Source organism: Drosophila erecta, unplaced genomic scaffold, assembly GCF_003286155.1.
Source record: "Drosophila erecta strain 14021-0224.00,06,07 unplaced genomic scaffold, DereRS2 tig00000055-arrow-pilon, whole genome shotgun sequence".
Lineage (NCBI taxonomy): Eukaryota > Metazoa > Arthropoda > Insecta > Diptera > Drosophilidae > Drosophila > Drosophila erecta.
The window spans coordinates 5,272,888-5,298,532 of record NW_020825200.1 but is presented as its reverse complement, the minus strand read 5'-3'; the positions used below and the strand labels follow the sequence as shown (position 1 = coordinate 5,298,532).

At 48.6% G+C, this 25,645-nt stretch overlaps 2 protein-coding genes across 7 annotated transcripts; one reads left to right on the top strand and one right to left on the bottom strand.

The window, feature by feature from the left end:
* Positions 1 to 146: 146 nt before the first annotated feature.
* Positions 147 to 7,923, bottom strand: LOC6540695 (collagen alpha-1(IV) chain). 3 transcript variants are annotated; one of them, XM_001968719.3, is made up of 9 exons: positions 7,800 to 7,923; positions 7,178 to 7,278; positions 6,535 to 6,583; positions 5,538 to 6,470; positions 4,937 to 5,433; positions 3,372 to 4,822; positions 2,334 to 3,308; positions 1,107 to 2,251; positions 147 to 784 (listed from the first exon to the last, which is right to left on the bottom strand). In XM_001968719.3, exons 2-9 carry the CDS (start codon positions 7,195 to 7,197, stop codon positions 524 to 526), a joined length of 5,331 nt encoding a protein of 1,776 aa, XP_001968755.1. In that variant the 5' UTR covers positions 7,198 to 7,278; positions 7,800 to 7,923; the 3' UTR covers positions 147 to 523. The 3 variants fall into 3 exon arrangements, with proteins under 3 accessions (XP_001968755.1, XP_026834023.1, XP_026834024.1); XM_026978222.1 differs by having other exon boundaries at positions 7,636 to 7,847; XM_026978223.1 differs by having other exon boundaries at positions 7,695 to 7,847.
* Positions 7,924 to 9,289: 1,366 nt separating this feature from the next.
* LOC6540689 (collagen alpha-1(I) chain) lies at positions 9,290 to 25,612 on the top strand. 4 transcript variants are annotated; one of them, XM_026979604.1, is made up of 9 exons: positions 9,290 to 9,399; positions 10,325 to 10,509; positions 19,113 to 19,295; positions 19,362 to 19,406; positions 19,493 to 22,103; positions 22,224 to 24,138; positions 24,199 to 24,313; positions 24,375 to 24,598; positions 24,671 to 25,262. In XM_026979604.1, the coding sequence occupies exons 2-9, from the start codon at positions 10,417 to 10,419 to the stop codon at positions 25,260 to 25,262; spliced, it is 5,778 nt and encodes a 1,925-aa protein (XP_026835405.1). In that variant the 5' UTR covers positions 9,290 to 9,399; positions 10,325 to 10,416. The 4 variants fall into 4 exon arrangements, with proteins under 4 accessions (XP_026835405.1, XP_026835404.1, XP_001968754.3 ...); XM_026979603.1 differs by lacking the exon at positions 9,290 to 9,399 and adding an exon at positions 9,433 to 9,520; XM_001968718.3 differs by lacking the exon at positions 9,290 to 9,399 and adding an exon at positions 9,780 to 10,191 and having other exon boundaries at positions 24,671 to 25,612.
* The last annotated feature ends 33 nt before the right edge of the window (positions 25,613 to 25,645 follow it).

The window sequence follows — 25,645 nt, the reverse complement described above, 5'->3', positions numbered from 1 at the left end:
TTCCAATTTTGGTTTGTTTTATCAATGTAAACGATATGCGACAAGATTTGTATAGCAGTTGAGGATTGGATTCGTTTAATATTCGTTGTATATCTCATTTAGGTGCATTGAGTCGCATTTAATCGGTTTCAAAAATAAATGGAACATGCTGGCATATAGTTTATTTTATACTTTTGGACATACGACCGAGGCTAGTTTATTTATTTGTTTGATTTACTTAACTTACGTAGCGTAACTTATAAGCAGTTTACATTTGTTTAGAACATTAATTGGCAGATAAAAAATGGCATTGTGGTCCAGGTCGGTCGGTAATTAGCACTTCGACTTGTGGATCCGTTTTTCTTTTTGGTTAGATTAAGGAATTTGTAGCAGTGTTGGTTCGTCGGTGTGTGTGTGTGTGTGTTTGTTTTGAGTTGTGTTGTGATCGTGTGGGTGTGCACACGATTCGTTGGTAATTTTAAGGCTTTACATTTATATTAAACTTATGCTGTGTGCTGTGGGTGTCTGTGAGGGGTTGGAGGTCCTACGAGGAGTTCTTCATGCACACCTGGCACCTGGACACATTGCGCTGCCGATCGCCGGCCTTCATCGTCTGCTGCTGGGGCCTCTCGAACGGCGGTGCGCTGTCCAGGTTGAACATCCAGAAGCTGGTCATCGTATCGTAGAAGTGGCACGTGCCCTTGGCGCCGTTGCACTCGATGAAGGGCGTAGCGCGGAAGTCCTCCAAGCAGGAGCCAGTCGATTGCAGCGCCTGTCCACCGCCACCGTTGCCCACGGCAGTGTGCTATTGTTAAAAATTGTTTGGTTAATTATCAGTATAATATAATACAAACATGTACATGCAAGTATGTTTCCTGATTACCCAAATGCAATGAACTTCTAAAACCATACAGTTATTTGTTATTAGAATTATCTAGAAATTAAGGCTTAAATCTGTTGTCAAGTTCCGAGTACTGAGCTGTATCCAGCAGATGGCGCACGTGTATCATCTGCGTGCGCCATCTGCTAGAAAATTATAGCACTAAGTTTGCCAACTTAGAAAAGTTTGTGCTTAGAAAAGTCAATATTCATCCATAATCTAGAGTTACAAGAGTATTGATACTCACCATGAGGAAACTGTAGCCGATCCAGAGACTCTCCCAGCCATTCGGACATTCGGGTACCTCTATCGTTTGACTGTGCACGGCGATCACATTAGCCGGCACCTCACAGACGACGCAACGTGAGATGAACTGACGGATCTCGTTCTTTTCGACGGGCATCATTGGAATGGCAGCGTTGGTTGTCAACCAGAAGGTCTTGTCATTCCTCGAAGCGTAGTTGCAGATGTTGTTCTGACCACAAGATAGAACGGGCAGCGTTGAGAATCGTGGCACACAGGATCCGGGAGATCCGAGATCCTGGTTGTGGGCATAGTCATTGCCATCGACGAACAACAGGGAGTAGCCAGTCCAGAGTTCCGTTTGTCCAGGCAAACACGTCGGCACCGATTCCGATTGACTGTGTCGCGTAATCAGGATGCCGGTGAGGTAGTCAAAAGCGGCGCCGGCAGAAGCACCGGGCTCACCCTTCTGGCCGACCAACCCAATGGCGCCCTCGTAACCCCTCTCGCCCTGCTCTCCGCGTTCTCCCTTCGGTCCGATTCGGCCCACGTTGCCAGTCTCACCGATCAGGCCGCGCTCACCCTTCTCGCCACGCTCACCCTGGATGCCAATCAAGCCACGCTCTCCTGGACGTCCGGGTTCTCCCTTTGGTCCATTACGTCCAGGCTGACCAGGTTCGCCCTTGGGTCCTGGCGGTGGCAGCATTCCCGGTTCACCCTTTTGTCCAGGCAGACCTGGTGTTCCGTCACGTCCATCGCGTCCCTTGGGTCCGGTGAGGCCACGCTCGCCTGGAGCGCCGACAGGTCCATCGTTTCCATTCAAGCCAGTGTAGCCAATGTCACCCTTCTGTCCGACCAAGCCGGGCAGTCCAGGCGGTCCTTGGAGTCCTCGGTCACCCTTGTCTCCCTTTTGTCCCTCGAAGCCATTTAGACCACGTTCTCCCTTAAAGCCTTGCGGTCCCGTATCTCCCTTCAATCCGGCTGCGCCAGGAAAGCCATCCTGTCCTGGGTTTCCGGGGCTGCCGGCCAGACCACGCTCTCCCTTGCTGCCAGCTGGTCCAATGGGTCCAGGTAGACCGACGAGGCCAGGCTCTCCAGGCAAGCCTGGCAGACCACGTTCTCCAATTAAACCGGGGGCTCCAACAAGACCTGAATAAGTGAACGAATGATGATTAGTTACATGAGTGAGCGACCGAACTGTGTAGAAGAAAATATGCGAACAAAAACTAACCTTGACGTCCGTTTCTACCTGTTCGACCGGGTAGACCCTTCTCGCCCTTAATGGTAACTCCAGGATAACCGGGCTCGCCGCTTGGACCAGTGTCTCCCTTGTCGCCAGGAATACCATTTAATCCGCTTGCACCAGGTGGACCATGCAATCCGGGATCTCCCTTTGCTCCTTTGTAGCCAGGCTGACCAGTCTCGCCTCGTTTGCCTTGATCACCCTTTTCGCCGGTGTAGCCGCGCTCGCCTTGGGAACCCTTTTCACCACGGAGGTCTTCCACGTTGATGATGGTCGGAGGACCGGGCTGACCACGAATACCGCGCTCACCCTTGGGACCAGGAGCACCCGCGAAGCCCGACAGTCCAATGGGACCAGTCTCACCCTTAAGTCCGGGCAGACCAGTTAGACCACGCTCTCCCTTGTCACCGCGATCGCCAGGATAGCCGACAGCACCAGGGGCACCAGCGTCGCCGGGCAAGCCATCCATTCCGGGAGAACCAGGAATACCGGGTGCTCCCACAGATCCCTTCTCGCCGGTCTGTCCCCAAACGCCCTGCAGACCTTGATCACCCTTCTCGCCGTTGAGTCCATCGCGTCCATCGATTCCACTGCGTCCCTGGTCTCCCTTTTCGCCCTGCGGACCAGCACGTCCGTGAACAGCTAGACCGGGCATACCCTTCTCGCCTGGCCAACCGGGCTGTCCAGCCGGACCTGTATCGCCACGGAGTCCAGATAGTCCGGGCTCACCCTTTTGTCCCTTCTCGGAGGCGTCACCAGGCAAACCAGGAGCTCCATCCAAACCGGGGAATCCCTGGTTACCCTTTTCGCCAGGCAAACCGTCCAGTCCTGGTTGTCCAGGGGCACCTGCCAATCCTTGGTCGCCCTTAATGCCCATCAAACCAGGAGCACCGGGAGCACCGCGGCCACCCATAGGTCCATCGTTGCCATTCAAGCCAGCAGCTCCCTTTTCACCCTTGGCACCTGAACAGAAATAATCCTAATGAGTCACATAAAATGTTCTAATAGAATGTTGGTACAACATACCGGAAGCTCCAGTTAAACCAGCTGGTCCGCGCTTTCCGGGCGCACCAGTAACGCCAGCAAAGCCCTTGGGTCCGTCATTTCCAGGAGCGCCACGGTCACCTTTGTTGCCGGGCATGCCGACCAGTCCGGGACTTCCAGGTTCACCCTTGACGCCATTAAGTCCACGCAAACCCTCAATACCAGGAACACCAGGAGGTCCGGAAACACCAGGGGGGCCGACCGGGCCCATGTCGCCCTTCTGTCCAACATTTCCAGGTCGTCCAGCGATTCCGGGCAGACCAGCATCGCCTCTTTCTCCAGGATATCCCACAGCGCCATCGGCTCCGGGAAGACCAATGGCTCCGGTTGGACCGCGTTCGCCTTTCTCTCCTTGCAGACCATTTAGACCGGGTGGACCCATTGGGCCGGGTCTCGAAATACCAGGCTCTCCCCTCGGTCCAGGCTGTCCATTGCGTCCATTAATGCCGCGAAGGCCGTCCTTGCCAGGATTACCAGGAACTCCGACCGCTCCCTGGTTGCCCTTTTCACCGCGAGGCCCATTCAAGCCGCGGGGCCCCTCAATGCCAGGAGGTCCCTGTGGTCCAGTGTTGCCCTTCATTCCGGGCAAGCCCCTCTCTCCCGGGCTGCCGTCTCTTCCAGGACTTCCTGGCATGCCGGTTTGGCCGGGCTCACCCTTGTTACCCTTTTCGATCGCCTTTAGCTCGGCAATCTCACAGCTGCCGGGCTCTCCCTTCTCGCCGCTTCTGCCAAATGATCCCTTGTCGCCCTTTTCTCCGTCCCTTCCATTGAAGCCTGGTTCGCCCTTGATGGCTTGGCCGGGAATTCCGGGGTAACCGTCTCGTCCAGCGCGTCCGGGTATTCCGTCGTTGCCGGGAGCTCCGCTCAGACCCTTCTCGCCCTTAAAACCGAATTCTCCTTTGGGTCCATCGTTACCAGGAAAGCCGTCTGCTCCACTAAATCCTTTCACGCCCTTGGCACCTGGCGCGCCAGGGGAACCCTTATCACCCTTCTCGGCCGCAACGGAATTCAAATCGACCATTGCAGGTCTGCCAGGCTCACCAGTGGCTCCGGGAACACCAGAGCGACCGTCCTCTCCCTTCTCACCAGGCGGTCCAGTTTGTCCGTTGATTCCATCGTGTCCACGTTCTCCGGGATAACCTCGCTCTCCAGGCGGTCCTCGAACGCCATCCTTTCCGGGAATTCCAGGCAGTCCACTCGTACCCTTTTCACCCTTTGGTCCGGCCCTGCACGATGAGCATTTTCCGCCGACATCTCCCTTGATGCCCATGTCTCCCTTTTGGCCATGAATGCCGGGACGACCAGGGTCTCCCTTTTGTCCAGGAGCACCAGCTAAACCGGGAGGTCCAGAACGACCCAGCTTGGAGTCACCGGGAGCACCAGCATTGCCCTTGAAGCCGCGCTCTCCCTTGCTTCCCTTTAGTCCGGGATAACTAGGATAAACGAACATCATTCACATTTAAAACCATTAAATAAAATCTTGTATGAATGATAGTAAGGGTCTGACTCAGTTCCCTACTGGAAATCGACTGAATCATTGCACTTACCCAGGCTTTCCTGCATCTCCCTTAGGTCCTTGAATGCCATAACCGGGCATACCGGCCTCACCTTTCTGTCCCTCTGGTCCCGGCGGTCCTGCGTGTCCAATGGGTCCAATAGATCCCTTTGGTCCATTAAGTCCTGCGGTTCCCTTTTCGCCCTTTTTGCCAGGAGGTCCTTCGTTACCGTTTTGTCCGGGCAGACCAGCACCTCCCTTCTGTCCAGTGTATCCCTGTGGACCCGGAAGTCCATCATTTCCGTTTAATCCTTGGGGTCCAGGTTTGCCGCTATAGCCGCGTGGTCCTTTGGGGCCCGGGGGTCCTGGTGTTCCACGTCCACCGCCTGGCGGTCCCGGGGGACCGAGCAGACCTGGCTGACCTGTCGCTCCAGCAAGTCCTGGCTCACCCTTCTGCCCGGTACTACCGGGCAGGCCATTAAGGCCCGGCTCGCCACGATCTCCCTTTTGTCCTGTAGAGCCTGGGGGTCCAAAGTTACCTTGGCGACCCTGAAACATAATTGAGAATGTATTAGGATCTTTACTACAATACGAAGACAGGATATATCACAGATATAGGTTCCGACTTCAACAACGATATGAACTCTACTTACACGATCGCCTGGTCCGCCGGGCAGACCCTTCTCGCCCTTCTGTCCATCGGCTCCAGTTTCGCCTTCCAATCCGGGCTCACCCTTGCGGCCATCTCTGCCTTGTTCTCCCTTCTGTCCCGTATCGCCACGAGGTCCCATTACTGTGTGCGTCGGTTTGCTTGGAAGCGATGATGCCGGCTCACCCTTCTCGCCCTTGATTCCCGGTGCACCAGGCTTCATGGGTCCGTAGCAGGAGGCACCCTTCTCTCCCTTCAGACCGTGCTCACCCCGGGGTCCTTTGGCTCCGTAAGGTCCGCTGTCGCCGCGCTCGCCCTTTTCGCCAGGTAATCCCTGAGGTCCAGCCAAACCGGCAGTGCCCCTCCAACCGGGCTCACCCTTCTCGCCCTTCGCATAGTCACCATTCTCCTTCGCCGGTTCACCCTTCTCGCCCTTGCTGCCAAGCTGGCCGGCATAGCCGCGTGGTCCGGGCATTCCGGACAGACCCTCTAAGCCGGCAATACCATCCTCGCCGTCGCAACCGTCTTTGCCGTTGATACCAGGGGCGCCGGGATTGCCGGCGGGTCCCTGAGCTCCGGGTACACCAGCCTGACCATGAAGACCCGGCGATCCGCGTTCTCCCTTATCACCACGCTGTCCATATGGGCCGGGGTCACCCTTCTGACCCTTGTCACCTGAGGGTCCCTCCATACCAGGGAAACCCATCTCGCCCTTCATTCCCGTGGGTCCCAGATGGCCCGGCGGACCCCGGTTGCCCTTCTCGGCTAAGCACTTGGGCACACAGCCCGCATATCCGGCCGTACAATTCTTAGGCGGTAGATTACCGGCAGAATCTACGATGTCGTAACTGTCGTCAATTGGGATCTTGGGTTCATTTCGATATTGCTTCACTGAGTCCTGGATCGAACCGGACGTTCCAGACGTCTTCCAAAATTGCTAAGGGAAAAATGAGTATATTAAATAATGTCCCGTTGGATTGCATGTCCACTGGTTATCTTACAGCGTCGGCACCGACTAACGCTCCCGCGATCACAGCGGCGTATAGCAGCCTGCAAAGAAGTCGACGGGGATCAGGAGGGTTAGGAACTGTGCTTCGTACAGACGATCCGTCTTATCAGGCTAGTTTTTTAATTGAGCAGTTTATTTAATTCGAGTGGCCACTCTCTTAAGGCTTCGGTGAAAAGAGCTCTCACTTAAGAGAGAGGTAACAAGTTTTTAAGAGAGTGCAGTTCGTAAGACTTAAAAAATAATTGCAAGCATGTATAAAGTAAAAAAAAATATTTTTTCCATTCGTATTGCAGATATCTAATAAAATTAATATGTGGCTTTTCTGGATGCACTTAAGTATTCAAACAGTTTAGAAATACTTTATTTTGGTCAAAAGTGGGTTTTAATTATGTCAAAAATGATTTCTAAGAACCAATATGCTTATAAACTATATTTATTTGCTGAAAAAAAAAAATAATTTCTTAAGGGATGAGTGTATTTTATTGTTACCAAGCGAAAACTTTTTTTTAAATTTTTACTCTTGCTTTCTAACTAACTTCTTTTTCTAACTAACTAACTTTTTTACTAACTTACAATTTTGAGGCAATTTCCCTGTTACTATTACTATTACCATTACTATTATATTTTTTTCTTACCGCTTCCAGAAGGGCAACATGATGCCCTATGCACTTAAGCCTGCACAATTATTTGCTCTGTCCTCGTCGAATTTGAATTTTATATGTCGCCGTCGCTGGGCCTGGAAAGATGAGCCAAAAAATTGGGCACTTTAATTTCGCAACAGTTGCAAAATAAATTAAAAATATTCTTAGAGGAATATTATTTTATTTAATATTCGTGGGAAAATCAAGCTGGCTTATTTGTCTTTCAACGATTTAATGGTTGTATTTCGTTTCATTTAATTTCCAAGCATATCGGAATATTTCTCGTACACGCGACAGTTTGAAAAGCACTGGAACTGGTACGAGGCTCGCACAACGACTTGCTGGAGAATTTCAGTTAAAAGTACGCGGTTACCCTGATTTACTCGACAAATTGTCATTCATGTTTATTTAATTTGTTATTTTTTCTTCGTTTTAAACGCTCAGTTCCTTACAGGAATCTAATCCTATTTAAGGGGCGGATAGACGGCAGTGGACCCTACTGAAAACACACATTCACAACCGAGCGATCCGATCCGATCACCACTGCACAGAGCTGACTACAGACTAAAACCAACTGGCCAGATCAGCTCCGGACCGAGACCAGACTACTACTTACTCGGGGAGACGGAACACGACTAATTATAGTATAAGTTCGAGCGATCCAAAAGCCAAACGCCGATGCCCCGATCTCCACTCGCCGATCGTTCGGCTGGGCACGATCGCGGCGATCGGGTCTCTGGCTCACGTACAGTATCCGTGTGATTGGACGGGGATTGGATGGGCATCGGATCGGTTGGGAGGTGGGTGGCACCATGGCATATAGAACGGATGGGCAATGAAACGTATGTAGCAACACTAATCCCACAAGTTAACATAGTCGCTGCGGAATGAATGAAACTTGGCGATAAGTCCAAAACTAAGGCGCTGCTGTTGATATGCCACATGCGACTTAAGTTGCTCAATAGCACATCAGCTTCGTTCCGCCGGATCACCTCCCCGGGAGCACCTTCAACCAGCTCCAGCTCCCAGCTCCCAGCTTCCAGATCCCAGCTTCCAGCTGCCATCTTGAATTTAGCTGATAGCCCTCGTCCCGAGATCGGGCACATGACTTCCGTTTTGGTCCGCGGTTCCTGCCTCTTGGACTTATTTTGGAGCTCGAAAATCGGAAGTTCCGAGGTCTTCGTTATCAGGGCCATGTTCTAATTATAACCACATCAGAAGTATTATCTTTTTTTTTTTTAGAAGAAAACTTCTTATACAGATTACAACTTAAAGGATAACGAAATCATAAAAAACATGTGTAAACATTTTATTGAGCTGTATCTATATTTATTCATATTTCTTTGCTATAAAATGTAATGGCGCACATAAACTTTTGAAATCTCACCGAGATTACAGTTTTTTGCATCAGTTTTAAAAAATTAGTATATCAGTATAGCTCTCAAAATATCTCAAATTTAATATAATTTTGAATATAATTTGTAATAATTTAATATAATTAATTTGACAAAGGCTTGACAAAATCTTTCTAGGCTTTTCACATAATGATTAAAAAATCATTCTTATAATATATACAATTACCAAACTAAATAAAGTATGTTATTTCAAATTTAAATACAATAATAAAAAAATAATAATTTTTTTGAGGTTATCTTTTAAAATTTATCCATTTTTAAAAATAAAAATGTACAATGTAATTTTAAGTGCAAAGTTTTATAACTATGTTCTATAACTTATTTAATTTACACATAACATCCCTAATAATTGATTACTATTATATTATAAGATCCATTCATATTGGTAGTAAGTACGACTTATATTTACATACTAATTTTGAACTTAAAATAATTCATTTTAAGCTGGCAAAGTGCGACATCATTTCATATCACAATCTAGCAGCTTCCTGAGAAGAGACCTATTAAGGCCACTAGACCATATCCGACTTGCACGTACCCTAGAACAAAAGAACTCTTTCCCAACTAGAACAAGGCCTTGATTATAGCCCTACCAAGAGTTATTTCAAAACACTGTGGCCCCAAAACTCAAAATCAAGCTCGAATTTCGAAAGATTCTAATTTGGTGTTTCTGTGTCGGATTTGTTGGAGCACAGAGCAAGAGCAGCTGGGACTTGTTTCTTTTTTCAGTTGTTCAGTAGTTCTTTCTAACAGGAAATACTCAGCTATATCAGTCTTATCAGCCTTACATATGCAATATATGTAAGTACTAAATGAAAAAGCCTTAACCTAATCACGAGGAGCGCGACAAACAAACTAGCATCTAATTGTATTGAAATTACTGGGCAAGCTGGAGTTGAGTATAAAGACTTGCTCATACCCGGTAAGCAAAATGTTGTGTCGATAGTTGGCACTTAAATTTTAGTAATAATAATATGGTATGTGTCCTTTTATTACCTATCGATCTGTTAAAGTGCATATTAAAATCAATTGCAGTACCAAGCTTTAAAGATTAAAAATGCGAAAATTATTAATTTTTATATTCCTAGCAGACTTGTAATTAATAGCCAGAAGTGAGAATAAGAACAATTATACCTCATCAGAGAAACGGTACCAAAATAGGAACTAGAATTTGTATGCTTAGAATCGGCCCGATTTGATTTGGTTAGAGGGCTCTGTTCCTCATTTCCTCGTTTCAAGGCGTCAAAGTGCTAAATTCCGAACCGAAGCCAGAACCAGAGCCACATCTACATTCAAACATCCAGCCAAATCTCCAACGAAACAGCCATCCAGGCCTGTCCCTGGCCTGTGCCTGCGACACGCACACCACTGCAGCTTCGCCTTGCGATGGTATTGGTGAGCCGAGAGCCGATCGAACGGCCGAACTATTACGAGCGGAGCCGAGTGGAGCCGAGCGTGCCAAGCGAGCGGGCGAAGAATTCAAATTTCTTTGGCGGGGCTCGTGTTTAGTAATACTTCGAACGCTAGACGATCTCCACATGTGGGGAGAGTGCTGTGCCCGACGATCGCAGCAGCAGCAAATCAGCGTTTTCCGTTAGTTTCCCACACTTTTCCGATTCACAACTCTTTAATACTTGATTTGCTAATGTCGGTTTCTTTAGGGGATTGAATAAGAATCGAAAATTCCTCAATTTCAAAATCTAATTTATGCTTATTTCGTTGGCAGTTTCGTGTGTGTTTTAAGCGGGGAGAGACAGAGGCAATTAGATAGAGTGCGACATAAATACGTTGCGGATAGGACCAAAGGACCCATCGAGGATGTTACCCAGAGATCTAAGGTATCTCTCGGGTCTTCTGGGCGCCGTTTATCTGTTGGGCAGCCTGGTTTCCGTTACCTTGGCGAACGGAAAGGTAAGTGCAAGCTAAGGACTTCAACTTTTAAGCATAAACGAAATCATACGAATCATAAATACTTATTTTAGCTTGTAGTTCTAAAAGCTTTTTTAAGTTATTTTTTTAATGTCTTAAAATCACTGAGTAAAGTTTATTTACAATAGGCTATTTAAAGTGCTTCTCAAACCGAAACACAGTTTGAATTTGCGGGATTGCCAAATACTACCCAAAGTGATTGTCTAACTGTAAACACACATTTTATTAACTCAGCCATCAATTTTTAATTTCTAAGTTTGTTTTTACTTGAACCAATATTATTGTGTTTTACTTTGGAAGAAAATTATCATGTCCTCCAATGTTCCCCAAACTGTATAAGTAGTCATTGATTTTGCATTTAGTATCAACCATAAGCAACTATATAAAATTGGGTCAGCTCGGAGCTCGACTCTTAATCACCGCAGCTATTCTTGTTATTCTGCAGCAATGCACTCTTTGATTCATTCACACTTCCGGCATGAAAACATCGCGTAGTTACAACTCTTTGGCTTCGACAGATAATTCCATTCAGCTCGTTCCCGATTCTGGGGGTTCACTGGAGTCCAAGTCCAGCTTGGAATCGATTATGTCACTAAATAATTTTGGCAACATAATGTTTTAGGTGAAGAGGTTGGCGATAACGCTCATTGATAACCCCCTAATCTTTACGTTTGGAGGACATTTCTTTTTTGGCCATTTCCGGCTGGCAATTAAAATTATATTTAATAACTGCGAGATTAGTCGCATAATTGGTTTATAATCATTTGTTAAATGAAACGGGAATGATAATGAAAAGCACAGAAATAATGCGTAGGTTCCTGGTTAATAAAACAATTTAATAGATTATTCGGATTTTTACAAAATAGGAAACGGATTTCATTAGGAGATATGATTCGACACAAGTGCAAAGCTGTTGCCCCAAAAACTATGCACTACTTTTTAGCGCTGAGTTTCCCAATAGAGTACCTTGCACATATACCAAATTATTTGTACATTGATATTTAGATGGTTATGGATCGCAGAGATTTCATAAGGCTGGATGAAAAATGGAGCACATGCCGGCGGCATCTACTTTTTGATGGCGTTCCGGCCTTATCAGGCTGCGACTGGGCTACTGCCCGCTGATCTACACATTTAATTAGACCTATTGCTATGTTGGCGGCATTGACGCCATTGATAGCATGTCCGCTGATTGCGACATGGCTTTCTAGACTCGAATTTAGAATAAATACACATTAGAATTGAAACAAGTGTCGCAGAGGCTATCGGCTTGGCTTGACTTATTGCCTTTACCAGAGATCAGAGTTTAGTTCAGCTTAGTTTAGCAGTTTTCTCAATACACAATTCGTGTACTCAATTTGCTGGGATCTGGAAATCTGGCCTCATCGCTCACGTGTTTGCCATCATAAGTGTGTGCAGCTCGTCTGACTACTTTGGTAATACGATGCCCAGCTCTTTTCGCACTCGGTTACGTGGTCAATGCCATGGGCTTGGGACCCTAACTCCCCGATTCCGAGTGAGAGCTACCAGGTCTCCAGGTCTTGTGGGTTGCCAATGGAAGACTAACCGCAAAACGCTGAAAAACTTGACTTCGCTTAGCTACCGTTGCTCCGGTTACCCTCACGAAAAATTAGGGCTTATAGAAAAGTTGATTTTACTACAGTGTTTGAAAAAATATATTAAATATATTATAAGCATGTGTGCATTAAGTTAATCTGAATGCAATTGGGACTTACATTTTTCGCCAGAACTAGCTTTGATTAGAGCGTTATTAAAAACACACATTGTATGTGCGCAATCTATGCATTATGTACAAGCTATAAGCAAATATTTGATGTGCATTATCTACTTGGTTTCCTTATTTTTAATAATTTACATAGAATACATAAAATGAGTGTAACTAATTTAAACTTTCTTTTTACAAATAATTTACAAGTAATCAAAATATTAAGTCGTTTAACCAATTTTGTTTCAAATGTTGTATTGTATTTATCATGTAAATATCGAATTTTTATTTTTAAGGGTATTTATACCAGCATCATTTGAAAATACTTTCTAAACAGTTAACAGCTATCCCGCAGTGGCTCTAAAACTGTTCCCGCAATGGGTTTTGCAACCAGTTTGGAGCTTCATTAACCGAACAAATGATTTCCTTTTCCGTTCCACGAAAAGAGAAACCGATCGCTTAAGAGCTGCTTCAATCGAAGAGCAAATGAGAGAGAGAGATGAACTCATCGATTGCAGATGCAGCTGAGGCTTTCCATGAATGAATTTTGATAAATGGTCTTTATCAGTCGCTCTCCCCACTTCACCACCCCCGCTCTCCCCCACGCACCCATACCCCTTCTCTTTTCTACTGCACTTGTCCAGCTATAAATACGTGTACATGTATGGAAATGCCGTTATTGCCTGTGAATAAGTGTTCTCCAGCACTAGTTTGTGAGTGTGTGTGTGGGTGTGTGCAGCTCGATTCCGACAATTAGCAGCAGCTCAAGTGATCGGTGAGGGGCTCTCTTAGAGATTTACTGAAAAGAAGGGTTGCCAGGAGGGCAGCTGCAGGGGGTGGGGAGGCGGCAATCTTTTGACGTTCTGCACCATTTCAAATTGGAATTGAAAGTTCTTGGCTGTTTGTTGTTTTGTTGCTTCTGCGGCGGCTGCTGTTGCTGTCCAAAGTCTTAGAAACTTCAATAGTGCACTTAGAAAAAATCGTAGCTACTTACTGAAAATTACCAAATAAATAAATTACTTTAAATCTTTGAAATATACCGTGAATTTCAAAATGTTGTATTTTGCTTTATTTTCATATAAATCTTTAAGAGGACGAGAGATTTTAGACTTACATATATTCGACTTTTCATAACATTCGTCATTTCTACATTTAATTTGTACAATTTCATACAATATCGAATTATAAAATTAGGATCTTAGTATGAACTGTAGTTTTGACTACTTTCCACGCAGCTATTTCTTACGGTGCATCTCCCTTTCAGTCCTCAGTTTCGCTCTCCTTGGGTTTTTGTTTATGAACGATCCTGGTCCGAAGGGATTCGATGATGCTGGCATAAATCACTGACCACCGCCGGCCAGACAGAGCGGGGCCAAATGGGGATGGGGATGGGATGGGGACCAGCTGGAAGAGGGGATCCGACTGGAGACCGCCCAAGAAAAAAGGGAGAGGGGCAGCGGGTCGGACAACAATGATCATCATCTCATTGTTGGACTCCTTGTGGAAGTTTATTTGCGTGCTTGAGCTGAATTGTTTGGCGAGTTGCATTTCAATTTGACTCAATTATTTATTTATCTGCAACTGAATGCGGAAATTATGCGAAGTCTCTCTCTCACTGTGTGTGTGTGTGTGTGTGTGTGCGCGATATGGACAACATGTCGTATGAGTGATATGGACAGGGACCACTTAGTAGCCGCCTTTGTAATGAATTTCGTAAATTGAAACGATTATTTATGAGCGAAGCTAGTGAAATTAGGTTATCAGTCATCTGTCTCATAACTACAGCTCGTTGTTCTCCTTTTTGCCGCCTTATCAGTCCGTACGGGCTCATGAAATTGATATTCATCTGAGCATTTGAAATTCTATACATATATTTAGACACTATATGGCATATATACAATGTATGCTGAGATTCCATTTCAGAAGGCAGACATCTACTGTCATGGCTAAAAATAAATTCTGCTTAATTTGCTTGGTTAACTTTCTAGTGCTTTGATTGCCTGAATAATTTGCAAGCCATTGATATGGTCAACCGATGGGTTGATGATTTCAAACGATTTATAACTGGGTGAAATTTAATTGAGGAGAAATTCGAACGATAAGGGGTGCATATGGAATGACTTATGATTTTCAACAAATTTTTAATAGAAAACACTTTAGTTTTCCAATCTGGTAAGTTGCTTTGATACAAGGACCCAAGATAGTTTTCGCCAGATATTTGATCAGTTCGCAACTCGGACTCCTAGGAATACCTAGATTCCGGGGCAGGTGCCACTCCAGAGGCGATTCAATCACTTGGCGCTTCCTTATCGCCACTTTATTGACGATCGTTGCGAATATTCAGTTGTGACAGCGCGCTGTCCATCAATTTCAATGTTAATTTGAGTGCACGGCAATTAGTTATCATCTGTCAGGCTTGTGTCCAAACAATTATGCGCCATGATGCCGTAACCGGGCACTCAAGTAGGTCCAACTGGTCCAGTAGGTCCAGGCGCACGGAGTGCGTGGGTGTTCTCCATGTGCCAGTGGGAGTGCAGATTCTTCTGCGTCTCTTCCACATGTTGACTTAATGTCAAGCCGGAGCAAAATGATGTCATGCTGCAAGTGCGCCCGTCCAGATGTGCATCCATTATACTATGCTCCACATGAATGTTAGTGTGAGTATGTGCGGGGGTTGCCTTTTCATGTCAATCACACGCTGCTCATATGTTGGCCCATATACGTTTTTTTACTGCTACCCTGTAGTTGTGCCCCAAATCAGGCGTTTTTATGCCAACTGGCGCGCATGCATTGCCATGAATCTGGTACTTTTGCAATGAGCCACTAGGTTGAATGGTCAATAAAATGCATTTGTGGGATGTCGCCAACTATTTGAAGTTAGTTTGTGATTTTCTAATGGGCTTGTAATTTAGGTTTCCCAATTTGCCAATGATATAAAAGAATTACTTAAGTGAAATAATAAAGAATTTAGATTTTAAATTTTACTTAGTACTCCTGCGTCTAATACCTTCATTCGAATGCCTTTCATTGTTGCATGTGTGCAGTGTTCCAAACGTTTATGATGCACATTCAACAACAGATTTGTTGTTGCTATTGTTGATGGTGCGAAATTCCCACTCCATTTCGTGGGCCATATAAATGTGAAAATGAAAATGCGGTTGATTGATGGCGCGTGTTGTCTGACGGGGAAAATTGGGTCAACTGTGACGCACAAAAGGATCCTCGATAGATGCATCGGAGTCTTGGTCTCGGGCTTGAAAAGTGCGTCGACAAGATAGAAATTTCTAAGCATTGTATATCTAACAACCTAAAGTCTTAGATCGCATGAGCAATAGTTAATAGTATCCTCTCTTTGACAGTCTTCCTTGGCAACAAAGAGCTCACATTGAAGTCTGCGACAGATAACCCCTTTGTCCTCAAGAGCTCGAGAAAGAATACGAATAAATGTCAAACGAGTGTAGGGTATACTCGCACATGTGTATGAAATATAATTTAATGCTAAATTTGAAATATATTAATTAAATCCGCTCTCCCGTCCTGAAACTGTGTCCAGTCTTATCAGCCGTAATTTGTATATGACATTCTGATAATTATAATTATTGTTTCTTTTTTTTTGTATGCCACATCCGGGCGTAGCAGGCCACCAACTTTGAGACCCAGATTACCAGACGCCTCTCTCCTTCTCTCCCTGTCTCCCTGTCTCCCTCTCTTTCTCAAGCCCTCCATCTCTGTCCCCCAAGTGGCTTCATCTCTTTCGAAGACATTTCGCTGCGCTTTGCATTCCCTGAATAATTGCAGTCCGTAGAATTGGTGGCCAGAGTTTAAGGTAGTATCGCTTACAGTTCGGCGAAAAGGCGAAAAGTTGGCACCCGAGGATTGTCATCAGATACCCAGGACCACAGACTGCAGATACTTGCACATACATACATACACGTATGTGTGTCAGATACATACATATATCCAGAACGTGTCGGGCCAATAAACTTGGTTGCTCAGATGCATTACGCTGCAGCCGGAGCGCTCGTCATTTGTGTAGCTTTCCGCCCGGCAAGCGATTAGCGTGGGTGGGTGTGCCCAATTGTCGCCTCAGATATATGCCAGATATCAAGATATATCCGTGTGGCGGCCTCGCGCTGACCTTAAACCATGGTTTGAATGCTTGGATGGACGGGCAACTGGCGCAATTGGCATTAACATGTGTAAATGCGCTTAAGTGCGCGCCACTCGCAGAGAATCGCATCTTTAAGTCGACATATAGTCCGCACATAGTCCGCCGATTTGGTCAGACACAGTGGCGTAACTGATTGTATCACCCAAGGGACAAAAACGAGAGTGGGTTCTTTCGACTAAGCACACCCCATATTCCACCTGAAATTCCCAAATCCTCTCCAGCACTCTCGCTTTATAAGTGGGGACGCCCAACACGTGGTAAGCCAACTTCGCGCAGACACGCGTGCCCATTGAGGAATTTTGTTATTAGTTTGGCGAATATTCCCAGTCACTGCCTCCACTGCTGACATCGGCGGAATCGAGGGTATCGTACGGGTATGCATTAGTACATATGTGAAAGAAGAGCGCACAGTGCAATAGCCATCGGAACAGCAGATAGCCCCTCCCATTCCCTCGATTTCAAGTGGTTTCGCCTCCTCGACGACGCCACTTAGTAGTGCGTCTTCCGTCTGCCAACCGAAGAACAAAAAAAAATCCAAAAAAAAGTGGCCCATATATGTGGACGGGCACAACGTTCATGTAGCATACAGCATATAGTATGCTATATGTAGCATATGTGGCCCAGTGTCAAGTTCAAGGAAATTGCAGTGCTGTCACTTTTGAACGTGTTACCGCAACAATTTCCACAGTTTGACATACATTTGCTGGCCAATATACTCGTACATATCTTCACAGATATATAATATGGCTTTATGTGTGTTATGCGAGAAGGATTCCTTGGGTTTCAGATTTGGCAAATTGATTGAATGAAATTCGATGGTGTCGCCTTTGGATATTTTCGGTTTCTCTTGCACTTATTTCGATTGAAGGAATGTGTGCTGTGAAACCAAAGACTTGAATGGGACCCAGAACTGATCGAAATATGTGGTAATGCTCGAATATTATGGGACTGGGTACACCCCCACATATTATGATGATTCTCCCAGTTGGTGAGATGCTTCTCATTTCCAGCAATCGAGTGCAATTGCTTTGGTGCACCTGCAGCCGCAGAAAATTTTCCGGAGGGGGGAAAATTGGTTTTTATTTTGGTATCTGCATTTTCTCGGATTTTTGTTCATTGGCTCGCCCGGGGAGAACAACATCTTTTGGTTCACCGCAGTGGCACAGTCTTTTATTTTTCTTCTAGTTTTTTTCTAGCTTTTCAGCTTTCAGTGTGCGGTGTTGTTTACCTTTGGAGTTCTCGTGTCGGGATTTGGTGATGTGAATATTTAGTTAACAGATGGTTTGATCTCCTGCGAACAGATTCCCTTCTGGGAATCGAATAGAGTGCGATCTTCCGGGGCTTTGAACTCTGCTGATGTCGCTTGCATTTTGGCCATAAGTCTCCAGTCGGCGGAGGTGTTTGTAAATCCAGAACAGAATTTGCCAAACATTTGACACTAATTCATCCAGGCAGCAGACAATTAAACAACAAATTTCGTATGCAAAAATGTTTGAGATTTTACGCAAAGAACGTCGACACATGCGTGCAACATGTGTGCAGTTTTTTCTTCATCTTGAAATGGTTTTTTGGAGGAACTGTCGGCGGAAAGCTTGAACGACCACTGAAATTCCAAATTAATGAAGGCGGTCATAAATTCGGGCCAACAAAAATTAACCAACATGAAATTTGAAATTATGTCAATTCTATAAATACGTTAAATACAACTAAGGATGTTTATGCTGACATGAATGAGGAAGCCGCAACCAATGTGCAAATAAATCCGCGTACATAGGTGTGTCTCTGCCACTTCTTCAACCTACCTCAAAAATGGGATTTCAAAGTGATTTCATAATGGGAGATATTCCAGATAATCGCTTTTTACCGAATCGCTCTTGTTGTTTATAAATAAATGCACATTAAATGGGTTAAAAATGCGCTGCATGTGGATAGCATTTCCCAGCATTTCCCAGCATTTGCAGCATTTTCCAGCGGTTTCCCCCGCCCATTTGCCACATTTTCACTTCTGAATACCCTCAACTTCATTCCGAGGTCCAGTGAGCGTGTTCTATGCACTCGCTCAATTGACTGGGCAAAAGTAAACGTACTCATATAGAAGATTATCTCATTGCAAACGGAAACTGTGCAATTAAAGCTGCGAACTGCAGCTGAAAAATGTTGCAGCTCTACTTATTATTGTTGATTTTCTGGCTAAGGCGGCCCCAGATTTCCAGATTTCGTTTGACTTTTGCAAATGACTATGCAAAGGAATTTTCACAAATCCATCCAGCAGAAACCCTATAAAGGCAAAGGTCATTTCCGTATAATTTCAACAAGATTGTACAGCAAGGCAAATAGTCCACTTTACAGACTTCAACTTGAAGTGGTATGTGCACCAAAAAACTGATATATAAGTGCTAAACTACACTTATACCCAAGTTTATGCTCAAGTCATGTCCAGTATAAGCTGAAAGCTAGCTAAGTTTAAATTTATTTATATAGATTTGGTCAGCATCCAGCTAGTTCCTAGTTTGCGCCATTAGCAAATGGCACAAGCCATAGAAAACGAATTGATTGTGACATCTTCGATTGCCCAAATGGGGGTTTCAATCAGGGGCAATCAAGCCTGCTTCCATATTCCTTGGGCTGCCCTGCAACATGTGCGAGTCACTATATAATATATATGTACATATGTATTCTGGATTTCAGATCTGTAATACAACGATATGCGATTGCAAAGGAATCAAGGGACGTATGGGTGCCCCAGGACTCATTGGTGTTCCCGGCTTGGAAGGACCTGCCGGTGATATAGGCCCAAATGGACCACCAGGACCACTCGGCGAGAAAGGAGACGTCGGCGAGTATGGCGAACAAGGCGAGAAAGGACATCGCGTAAGAAATCAGTGGCATTGTGTCCTTAAATGATGTATGACTTATGCATGATAAATATATTTGCAGGGCGATATCGGACCTAAAGGTGAAATGGGTTACCCTGGCATATTGGTGAGTTATTAATGTATTTCATGGATATATTCTTCATTTGCCACAAGACAAATAGTAATCATTTCCATTACCTTCTGGTCATCTAGGGTAAAAGCGGTGAGCCTGGAACACCAGGACCCCGTGGAATCGATGGCTGCGACGGACGGCCTGGTCTGCAGGGTCCAAGCGGAGCACCCGGCATTAACGGAGTTCGCGGTCCGCCGGGAAAGCCCGGTCAGCAGGGTCCTCCCGGTGAGGCTGGCGAGGGCGGCATCAACTCCAAGGGCACCAAGGGTAATCGCGGCGAGACCGGACAGGCAGGCAGTCCGGGTCCGTTTGGATTCGATGGCGATCGCGGTAGCAAGGGTGACACTGGATACGCTGGCCTAAACGGCGAGAAGGGAGACCCGGGACTGCCGGGACCCAAGGGCGACACTGGTGACGTTTCGGAGCTGCCATACTCACTGATTGGACCACCTGGTGCCAAGGGTGAGCCAGGAGACAGCCTGTCGGGAGTTTTGAAGCCAGACGACACCCTAAAGGGCTACAAGGGATACGTGGGACTCCAAGGCGATGAGGGGCCACAGGGACAGACCGGCGAACGGGGCGCCATCGGCCGCAATGGACTGCCGGGTGCAAGAGGTGAGATCGGAGGACCCGGAGAGCGCGGAAAGCCCGGTAAGGATGGTGAGCCCGGTCGATTTGGAGACAAGGGCATGAAGGGTGCGCCCGGCTGGACTGGAGCTGATGGATTGGACGGAAGCCCAGGAGAGCGCGGAACGGATGGATTCCCTGGCATGCCCGGTGTTCAAGGACGCGCTGGTCCCCCCGGAATTTACGATCCCAGTCTGAGTCAATCGCTTCCCGGACCGATTGGATCGCAGGGCGACATCGGAGAGCCCGGAGAGCAGGGTCTACCAGGTCTGCCCGGCAAACAGGGACGTCGTGGACCCACCGGTCCAGCTGGTCAGTCAGGAGACCCCGGCTTGAATGGCAAACGCGGACCGCCTGGACGTAGTGAACGCGGTGAGGCTGGAGATTATGGATTCATTGGTCCCCCGGGACCGCAGGGTCCTCCCGGCGAAGCTGGTCTTCCCGGACGATACGGCTTGCACGGAGAACCCGGACAAAATGAGGTCGGACCCAAGGGCGAGGCTGGCCAGAACGGTGAAGACGGTTTGGGGGGATATCGCGGTGATCGCGGAGAAGTCGGCTTGCCCGGAGACAAGGGTCTGCCCGGCGAGGGCTATAATATCGTTGGACCTCCCGGATCCCAGGGACCGCCCGGTTCCCGTGGACTTCCCGGTGACGATGGTGTAAATGGATTACGTGGACAGCCTGGTGACAAGGGATTACGCGGTGACGACTGCCCCGTGTGCAATGCTGGACCCCGAGGACCCCGTGGTCAGGAGGGCAACACCGGCTTTTCGGGTGACCATGGAAACCGCGGAGCTATGGGCCTCATGGGAGTTCGTGGCCCAAAGGGTTTGCAGGGAAATCCCGGAAGGGCTGGTCACAAAGGTCTGCCCGGTCCACCGGGTATTCCCGGCGAGCCAGGCAAAGTCGGAGCACCCGGACCCAGGGGAGTGGTGCAAACCATTGGCTCTTTGCAGAAGGGCGCAACAGGTGAAGACGGCGAGAGCGGACGTCGTGGAGAGCAAGGTGACGATGGTGTCAAGGGTCGAGATGGAGATGTTGGTAGCAAGGGTGAGCGCGGAGAAACCGGACAGCGCGGCGACTATGGCGATGCCGGTTTCCCGGGACGCGATGGCGTGCCAGGACGCGATGGTATTGATGGAGCTCCCGGAAGGAATAACACCACTCCTATTATCTACTTGATCGGCGAGCCGGGATATAACGGATTTAAGGGAGAGCGCGGTGCCGATGGTGACACCGGTTTCAAGGGCGTCAAGGGTGAGCCGAATCCGGGTCCGATCTACGACAGAACTGGTGCTCCTGGTGAGGATGGTTATACCGGTCCGAAGGGCGTAAAGGGAGCCAAGGGACAGCAAGGAGCTATTGGACTTCGCGGCGAAACTGGTGACCGTGGACCGGTTGGTCAAGTTATTCCTGGACCCGTTGGTGCCAAGGGTTATCCCGGCCCAACTGGCGATTACGGACCGCAGGGAGCTGCCGGATTACCCGGTCAGGAAGGTCAACCTGGTTTGGATGGCGGCCCTGGATACAAGGGCCAACGCGGTGTACCTGGTCAGGAGGTGATTCAGGGAGAAATTGGACCGCCCGGTCTATCAGGCATTAAGGGCTTACCTGGTGATGTCGGCGCACCCGGGCAGTACGGACACTCCGGCCGTCCAGGACCCAAGGGAGAGAAGGGTGGGCAGGGACCAGATGGCGCAGAAGGACAAAAAGGACTGCCTGGTAACAAGGGCCAGCGAGGTGACTTCCAGGTTGGTCTGCCCGGACCAAAGGGTCAGCCTGGACGCAATGGTGGCCAGGCACCGCACGGAATCAAGGGCCAGAAGGGAGAAGTGGGCTCGCTGGGACAGAATGGACAGAACGGGGCCAAGGGCAACATCGGCTTCTCTGGCCGCCGTGGACTACTCGGAAGTGCGGGTCTGCAGGGCCTGCCCGGTAGTCCTGGCATACCCGGACTTCGAGGTACGATTGGCGAGGCTGGAGAGCGTGGTGAAGTTGGATTGACCGGACGGCAGGGGGACATCGGTCCTCGTGGACCCAATGGCAGCTTCGGACCTAAAGGTGAGCGGATATCTGGACTAAATATATTACATATAAAAGAGGTTGCTCTCTTTGTCTAATCATAGCTTATCAGCTATCCTATAAACCAGTCTATAAAATACGGTACCTACTATTCTTTAGGTCTCTCCGGTGATAATGGACCGGATGGCTATCCCGGAGCTAACGGTTATCCCGGACGCAAGGGTGAGCCGGGAGAGGCTGGATACCCAGGACGTACAGGCGCGAAAGGCGGGGCCGCATACAGTGGCATTAAGGGTGATAGTGGAGAATCCGGCTTGACCGGACCCGTCGGATATCCAGGAGCTCCCGGAGCAAAGGGACAGCCTGGACCCGTTGGAGATTCACAACCGGCCCTTGATGGAATTGTTGGCCGCAAGGGAGAAGTGGGCAGTCCTGGACCCAATGGACTTCCCGGTCGCTATGGACTAAAGGGACAGCGAGGAGATCGCGGATTCGCCGGCCAACAGGGCAGACCAGGAGAGCCAGGAGCCATTGGATTGAATGGCTATCCTGGACGCAACGGAGCTCACGGCCTGAAGGGCGCCACTGGCTTTACTGGAGCCAAGGGACCCAAAGGTCCGCAGGGTGAGAGAGGAGTTGTGGGCCTGGATGGACCAACTGGTGTGATTGGTGATCAAGGACCACGCGGCAGTTTTGGTGAGCGGGGAGAGCAGGGTGAGCAGGGCGACGAAGGAGAAGTCGGCCTCCCGGGTAGAGTGGAGCCGACAGATTGGAGCTCCCATCGTGGCTACACCGGAGATCGAGGATTACATGGTGAACGTGGCGAGCAGGGTGACACGGGACCAATTGGCTTTATTGGCGCTCCCGGCGCCAAGGGCGAACGCGGTGACATTGGCTACGCTGGAAAACTTGGATTCGATGGAGCAAACGGCCCTAAGGGTTTCCCGGGTGACCAAGGACCTCGAGGTGCTCCGGGCATAACAATGCCGGCGGAGAGAGGTGAAGAGGGTGTTGCTGGACTCGACGGACGCCCAGGTCGTCACGGCTACCCTGGACAGAAGGGAGCACCAGGACCAGCGGGTGAGAATGGAGCCAACGGTCCGAGCGGACACAAGGGACCCGCGATCCAGGGGCCCCCTGGACCACGGGGCGATGTCGGCTTTACGGGAGCACCAGGACGCAATGGTCGTCATGGACTTATTGGACCAAAAGGAGAGCTTGGCGACATGGGTCGGCAGGGTGAGCGCGGTGAATCTGGATATGCGATTGTTGGCAGACAGGGCGACATCGGAGATATCGGCTTCCAGGGCGAACCAGGCTGGGATGGCGCAAAGGGTGAGCAAGGATACCCCGGACTTTCGGGTAAAAACGGACGGGTTGGTGCCCCAGGACCACGGGGAGACACTGGCGACGCCGGCTGGAGTGGAATTGATGGCATGGACGGACTCGTCGGCCCCAAGGGTCAACCAGGTGTAACTTACTCCTACTCCATGGCCCGACCAGGAGATCGCGGCGAGCCCGGACTTGATGGATTCCAGGGCGAGGAAGGTGAAGCCGGCGCACTAGGACTATTAGGATTACAGGGACGGAGAGGTGATTTCGGATATCGCGGTGACCAGGGCGAGGTGGGCTACACCGGCGCCGATGGACCGCAAGGACTACGTGGTGACAAGGGTTATATGGGCGTGACCGGAGCCCCCGGCCAGGCTGGTCCTCCCGGACCGCAAGGTGACCCAGCGCCAGCGCCGCCGGCGCCCAAGAGCCGCGGATTCATCTTCGCCCGCCACTCGCAGTCCGTTCACGTGCCCCAGTGTCCTGCCAACACGAATCTGCTCTGGGAGGGCTACTCACTGTCCGGCAACGTGGCCGCCAGCAAAGCAGTGGGTCAGGATCTAGGTCAGGCCGGTTCCTGCTTGATGAGGTTCACCACCATGCCGTACATGCTGTGCGATTTTACCAACGTCTGCCACTTTGCTCAGAACAACGACGACAGTCTCTGGCTTTCCACCGCCGAGCCGATGTCAATGACCATGGCGCCCATCCAGGGCAGGGACCTCATAAAGTACATCTCGCGGTAAGTGCCAATTCCTTCCTCCCCTGGAATCCCCTGACTATTGCCATGTGTTTCCCCTAGGTGCGTTGTGTGCGAGACGGCGACCAGGATTATTGCCCTCCACTCGCAATCCATGTCCATTCCGGACTGCCCCGGCGGCTGGGAAGAAATGTGGACCGGCTACAGTTACTTCATGGTAGGTTACTACTCTCAGAATTGAGAATCTTACGTTAACCCACTGTTATCCAAAATTTCAGAGCACGCTGGACAATGTCGGAGGCGTTGGACAGAACCTCGTCTCCCCGGGCTCTTGCTTGGAGGAGTTCCGCGCCCAGCCGGTGATTGAGTGCCATGGCCATGGACGGTGCAACTACTACGATGCACTGGCCTCCTTCTGGTTAACCGTCATCGAGGAGCAGGATCAGTTTGTACAGCCGCGCCAACAGACGCTCAAGGCGGATTTGACCAGCAAGATTAGCAGGTGTGTTACTTGAGCTAATGAGGTTGCTCAGGCTGCATACATATGCATATAAATAATGAAATAATTTTCTAGGTGCACGGTTTGCCGTCGTCAAGGTAACAGCCTTGTGGCTCGGAGTGCATATTCCAAGGAATATGCGTCTTCCGGTTCAAGCAGTGGTTCTGCCTCGAGAATTTCTCCCAGCTGGTCCTCAAGATCGTCTTCGGGCACAGCTTATCCTTCATTTCCGAACACAGATTTCGATCGTAGGTCAGGCTGGACAGCCGGCCGGGCTTCCAGTGCTGGCTCCCAGTCCAATCCCGGTTCTATCTCCGAATCCAACGCCAGTTGGCAATCGAGGCCCAATGCTGGATCTAGCTGGTCTTCCGGACCCGTAGCAGAGTCAGGCTCCAATCCGGGATCTTACTCTAGCTGGTCCACTGGCTCAAATGCAGGTTCCAATCCGGGCTCCAGTGCACGTTCCAATCCAGGATCCAACGCCTGGTCCACAGGCTCCTCTTGGAGCTCAGATACACGCTCTCGCGCCCCATCAAACTATTTGAACGGAAGGTACCAGCAAAGGGTTCGCCCGAGCAACCTGCACACCTTCAATGAGTATGCTCGCCATGGAGGCAATAACCGCCAGTACAACCGACGCCCCCGCGAGGACACCACCGCCCCCTAGATTGCAATTCGAACTAAGTAGCAGTTAAATATTTGTCTTAAGTCATTTGCTATCCTATCCAGGAAACGATAACGATCCAAACCCCAACTCGAGTACCAAACAAACAAACTTCAACCACTGAACAGTGCCATTTTCCGTGGAGATGTAATCTAATTACGTGGACACCTAAAAGCTAAAACCATATGCCACATACCAAATATAATTATGGAAGAGGGGTCGAGAAGAGTAATCACTGCCTCCACTGCAACGAAAGTAAATCTGGAGCCCCTGTTGGGATTATTGTAAACGTAACAAAACCAAAAACAAAGCCCAGTTTTTTGATAAATAAAATTTACAACACATAAAACTAATGCACAAGAAATTTTGTTTGATTGCAAATGTAT